This window comes from Talpa europaea (assembly GCF_964194135.1).
Source record: "Talpa europaea genome assembly, chromosome: 8".
In the NCBI taxonomy this organism is placed as follows: domain Eukaryota; kingdom Metazoa; phylum Chordata; class Mammalia; order Eulipotyphla; family Talpidae; genus Talpa; species Talpa europaea.
Genome location: NC_140075.1, coordinates 92395418 through 92401581, shown reverse-complemented (window position 1 = coordinate 92401581; position 6164 = coordinate 92395418). Strand labels below are relative to the sequence as shown.

At 37.2% G+C, this 6164-nt stretch overlaps 1 protein-coding gene across 1 annotated transcript; it reads right to left on the bottom strand.

Moving 5' to 3' along the window:
- Positions 1–1843: 1843 nt before the first annotated feature.
- On the bottom strand, positions 1844–4009 carry AKAP5 (A-kinase anchoring protein 5; the record flags this gene model as incomplete). The annotated part of the gene is made up of 3 exons (XM_084239831.1): positions 1844–2407; positions 2873–2934; positions 3325–4009. 3 exons carry the CDS (start codon positions 4007–4009, stop codon positions 1844–1846), a joined length of 1311 nt encoding a protein of 436 aa, XP_084095957.1.
- Between the last annotated feature and the right edge of the window lie 2155 nt (positions 4010–6164).

Below are 6164 nucleotides of genomic sequence, written 5' to 3'. Positions count from 1 at the left end.
TGGTAGCTGCCTAAGTCCATTAGCACCATATATAGTGAATTAAAAAGAGTGTTTTTAAGGAGAATGACTTAGCAGTCTTTTAAAAAATTGTTTAAAAACTATATAATTGAAAGAAATTAATTTATTGGGTTGTATTTTGAAAGATCCACTTTTCATCCTGCTAAATTCATTTTGATGCCCTTTCCCCAAATTAAAGCATGAATATAGGAAAATATGTGGGAAATACTTTTGCACTTCAGCAAAGAATCCTGCTAATATCACCCATTATTTAGTTCAATTCCAAAGTCAGATTAAATTCTATCAGAGGTCTCCATATTTCTTTAAAGAAAGAAAGAAGATTCTATAGGATAAGTTAAGCACATACTTTCTATGTTAATCTATTAAAAATGCAAGAACTCACTAGATCATTTAAAATCATACAAGGTGCATTATTTTCTCCAAGAATGTCCAAATACTCTTTAACAAATAACTTGCAACTCGAGTATAAGCTCTTCATTCTTGATCCACTTTCAGAGTAACACTGCCACTCAGTTTAGACAATGGGCACTATACAATTTGAGCCCTAACCTGAGAGGTAGGGAAGTGTTATGAATGTTATGGCCCTTTCACAGAAGATCAATGACTTTGAAAAAATACGGCAACCAATGATGAGATCGATAATTTAAATAATTGAGTAGGAACACAAATAAGCCCTTGTTATATTAAGTTCTTTTTTGTAAGAGAATGGCTGGATTGAAAATACTGGTATAAAAGTTAATTTCCAACACCCATGTATTTTTTTCTGATATTTTCCAGTACATAGGCACAGTGAAAGAACACTGACTTTTAAAATAAAATGGGCTTTCGCAGTATCTTTTCGTTTTCTATTCAATCATTTACATGGCTCATTCTTGATCAAGAATGAATATTTTTACTAAATTATGATTCTCTGGAACTTTTTACTGCTAAACTGCTTTGAACCCACTCTCTACTCTGAGAAGCTGATGAAGTAATCCTATGATAAATGTAAGATGAGTCCTATGTTATCTGTGATAGTCTATTACTTGGGAAGTTTACCTTCTCTTGGATGGGAAAGAATAATCCACTCTTTTTGTTTTTGTTGTTGCTTTTTGCTTTGTTTCCAGCAGATGATCTCACATGGAAATGGGTGTACAGTGGTCTGTTTGGGGCAAAAGAAAGATGAAGAGGGAAAAATGCACTCCCTTTCTCACATCTTTGCACTTGGTAATTATTTGCCTGTTTGAGGGAATCTGTGAATGGCTTTAGTAAGGAACTTGAGCAGGACTGAAAAAAAACACTCACATGTAACTCAGATACGTATACTCTGCTGAAATTGGGAAAATACATCTTTTTTGAGGTAAGACTGCTGCCTAAAGATATAAAAACTAAATCACACATTCACAAAAATAGCTCACCTTATTCACCATTTTAAACAACGGAAATATATACTGTAAAAAAAAGTTTTGAAAACCAAATGCAACATTAACAATTACAAAGGTTGAACCATCAAAAGGAAGCCAGGCTTTGTAACATCTGAGGACATTATGGCATACTGTAAGTGCTCAATAATTACATCTTCCTTCTCCAATCTTCACATGCCATTTTGGCAACTCATTGAATATCACTTTGCATTGCAATCCATACTGCTTTCCTTCAACCCAGAAGTGACTACATTTCAGTGGTAAGGAGGCTTTATGATCTTGGTATTCTTCAGCACTTCTAGGCTAGAATTGTAACGTTAAATTTTGCAGATGATAAATCTCTCATTTGTCACTGAATGCCACAAATATGTAAAATAATTCATCATTAAGCTTATTTTTTCTCCCATGATCTGGAAATTAAGTCACTGTAGAAGATTGTTTATTTTATTGTCATCAGAGACCATTTCATTAACCAGCTGTTCTACAGACAACTGGATAGCATTTTTTACAAGCGAAGAAGCTGTTTCTATTAAGAGTGTTTCATATTGTTCTGAAGTTCTACCTTCAAAACCACTATCATTAGCAAAAACCCCCACTTGCTCATTTTCAATTGAAATTAAGAATTGCTTAGGGACATTTTTAGATTTCTTAACATCAAATTCACTTATTTCAGTGTCTGTAATAATAATAGCAATTGGTTCCATTCTTTTGCTTTCTTCTGGTTTGGGTTTCTCTGCATTGATTTCATTTTCTTTAAAATCTGTCTCCTGGCTCAATTCAGTATCTTTTGGCTTACTCTCTTCAGCTACTATCTTTCTACTTTCATGGTCTTCGCAATTCAGTCCACTTTCTGTGATACTGCTTTTGTCTTCTTCCACAATTTGTTGATCTGGGACTACTACAGGGGAGGGAGGAACATCAGAAGCCACTGGAGGCTGATGTTCTGCTGCTGAAGTTTCAGGTGGGCTTGCTTGCTGAGGTTGAACACTTTGTTTTTCAACTGTCTTAACCTCTTCTTCAAGGACTACAGTTCCGATTTGAATAGCTGAAGAAGTATGAACACTTTGTTTTTCCTCAACTGTCTTAATCTCTTCTTCAAGGACTACATTTCCTGTTTGAGTAGCTGAAGGAGGTTGAACACTTTGTTTTTCCTCAGTTGTCTTAATCTGTTCTTCAAGGACTACAGTTCCTGTTTGAATAGCTGAGGAAGGCTGAACATTTTGTTTTTCCTCAATTGTCTTAATCTCTTCTTTAAGGACTACAGTTCCTGGTTGAATAGCTGAAGAAAGTTGAACATTTTGTTTTTCCTCAATTGTCTTAATCTCTTCTTTAAGGACTACAGTTCCTGGTTGAATAGCTGAAGAAAGTTGAACATTTTGTTTTTCCTCAATTGTCTTAATCTCTTCTTTAAGGACTACAGTTCCTGGTTGAATAGCTGAAGAAAGTTGAACATTTTGTTTTTCCTCAATTGTCTCAATCTCTTCTTCAAGGACTATAGTTCCTGTTTGAATAGCTGAAGAAGGCTGAACAATTTGTTTTTCCTCAATTGTCTCAATCTCTTCTTCAAGGACTACAGTTCCTGTTTGAATAGCTGAAGAAGGCTGAACATTTTGTTTTTCCTCAATTGTCTCAATCTCTTCTTCAAGGACTACAGTTCCTGTTTGAATAGCTGAAGAAGGCTGAACATTTTGCTTTTCCTCAATTGTCTTAATCTCTTCTTCAAGGACTACAGTTCCTGTTTGAATAGCTGAAGAAGGCTGAACATTTTGCTTTTCCTCAATTGTCTTAATCTCTTCTTCAAGGACCACAGTTCCTGTTTGAATAGCTGAAGAAGGCTGAACATTTTGTTTTTCCTCAATTGTCTTAATCTCTTCTTCAAGGACTACAGTTCCTGTTTGAATACCTGAAGGAACCATATCTATTCCAAGTTCTACTGAAATCACATTCTCTCCAGAAGTTATGCTGTTGCTCACATTTGATTCACAGACCTCATCATCATCTTTCTGTGAGACAACTTCATTTATTAAAGGCTGGGTCAACTTGGTCTTTGTTGCCTGGTCATCTGATTGGGTTGGAGTTTTTGTATCCAAACTTTCAGCCTCTCCCTGGACTTTGATGCTGTAGTCTGAGTCTTCTATAATTTTGGAATGGTCACTTCTTTTCTCCCCTTTTGAGAATTTTATGCAGGGAATCTTACGTCTGGATTTTGCCTTTTTCTTAGAAAGATCAGTGTCCTCAGCATTGATTTCAGGTTGCGTTTTAGCCTCTAAAGACTGTTGTTGCTTTGAATCTGACCTTTTCTTGCGTGTTACAAGGTGTTTGATTGAGGCCCAGGCTCCCCCTGGTGGTGGTAGGTGATCAGAGGCTCCAGCTTCTGGGGTAGGTTTCCTTGCTACATCAGCAGCTTTAGAGCCAGCTTTGGGCTTCGCTGCTTTGGCTGCTTTCTTTCTTCTCTTGAAGCAAAGCATTGATGCTTTTTCTTCCTGCTTCTCATCCTGAGAACTAACTTCTGTCAGCCTCTTTTCATCTTTACTTTCTACTTGAATTTCAGAAGCTGTGGTCTCCATTTTTACCTTACACTCTTTCATTCTCTAGGAAACTATATTCTCTCTTCTTTAGCAGCCTTTTATGAGAAAAAGGTGGGCAAAAATATCATAGTAAGTAAAATTTCTTCCAGATGTATCCATGCCATTTGTCTTATTCCATACAGTTGTTTTAGGTGGTTTCTCCAGTATACAAATGCTTAGTTTCTCAAGTACTTGTAGTTTCTTTTTTTTAATTTCTTCATAAAAGCCCTTTGCTGAATGGATTTTTGTTTTATTTAAATATCAACCTGATGAGAGAAAAGAGAGTTGTACTTTATTTCACCATCAGCCTGTTGTTTTTCTAGACTATTCAGTTGTGTAGGATTCTACCAGGCATATTTCCCACGTAATAACTTGGTAAAAATTGAGGTTTATATACTCAACTATAAAAAGGATGAAATTTTGCAATTTGCAACAACATGGATAGAGCTTGAGGGGATTAAGCTGAGTAAAATAAGTCAGACAGAGAAAGATAAGTACTGTATGATTTTACTCATGTGTTGACTATAAAGAAACAAAGCAAATGAACAAACTAACCCAAATGTAAACAAACCCTTAGATGCTGACAACAGAATGGAGGTTACCAGAATGGAATAGGGTTGATATTGTAGGAGGACTAGGGAGAGGGGGTCAATTTGATGATGGTAGATGGTAAGTAGACTTTTTTTTTTTAACGATTTATTTATTTTTATATAAGAATTGGGGTACAGGCCAGAGATGCAGGGGGTGAGAGGATTCACCAGAAACAGCAGGGAACAGAACAGGCAGATGGACGAAGTACACTGCTGAGGGGAGCAGTGGGTGAGATAGGAGAGGTCTGTCCCGCCAAGTGGGTTTCTCCCTGGCGGGCCGGGAATCGAACTCATGCTGCAGTGGCTGCGGATTGCTTCATAGGTTGCTCCTTAAATCCTGCACCACCAGGGAGGCCTTGGTAACTAGACTTTTGGTGGTATTTTGGTGTGACACATACATTTGACAAAGTATGACACTGTACTACTAAAACTTATGCAGTGTTGTAATCCATTCAATGTTACCTTAATTTTAAAAGATAAAATGAAATATATATATATTCTAAAAAAATTGGGGTTTACTTTTGCCATATCCAAAAAGATCTCAATTTGAATCTATTTTGCTCTATTATCTTCATTAAAACTTCATTTCGGATTACTCTAAAAATCTGATATTTTATCAGTTCTTTAGTTTTGCTTTCTTTGTGAATTGTTTGTGACTCTGAATTGCAACTAAGCAAACAAGCAACAACAAAAAACAATGGGGGGAGGGGTCCTCCCTGGTGGCACAAGGGGTTAAGTACTGCACTATGAAGCAACCTGCAGTCTCTGCAGCAAGAGTTTGATCCCTGGCCGGCCAGTGAGCAACCCACATGGTGCAGCAGACCTCTCCTGACTTGTCCGCTGCTCCCCTCAGCAGTGTACTTCAGTCAGTCTGCCCGTTCTGTTCCCCACTCTGTCTCTGGTGAATCCTCTCACCGCCCCCCCCACCCCCCACCGCCGCATCTCTGGCCTGTGCCCTAGTTCTTGTATGCATAAATAAATAAATCTTAAAAAAAAAAATGAAGGGAAGGTGATGACGCAAGCTAGTGTAATTTTTACTACATATAATAAAGAATGCTCAAGCTGCAGATACTACTTGAGATATGCAAGTCCAGTGAGATGAGGAAGCTGTGCTTCAGTTGGCCTGCGGAAAAGTCAAACTGCTAAAGAAGGTCACAGCCAGAGTTAGAACTCGAGGCTTTGCCGCGCCAGTGTTCTTCCCATTATACCATAAGGCTTCTAAAAATGTATGTTCTGTCAAGGAGGTGCTACTTTTCATATAGACTCTTGGAAAATTTAACATTACTGTCATTCTCCACTCTTGAATTTAGTTATAAAATTTGACATTTTTTTCTAAGTATCTGCTGTTCAAATTTTTCCACCATAATAAGCACACAGTTGAAGGTCAGTAAAAGTGAATGATAAGAGCTGACATTTACTGAGCAACTCCTATGTATTGGGAAGTGCTAAACACTTAAATTCATCTCTAATGCTCCCCACACATTGCAAAGTGAGTAGGCGTGGTATTATCATCTATATATTAAGAAACTCAGGTTTAGAGAGGTTAACCAACTTGGCAGAGATTACACAGCTCATAAGTAGCAGAG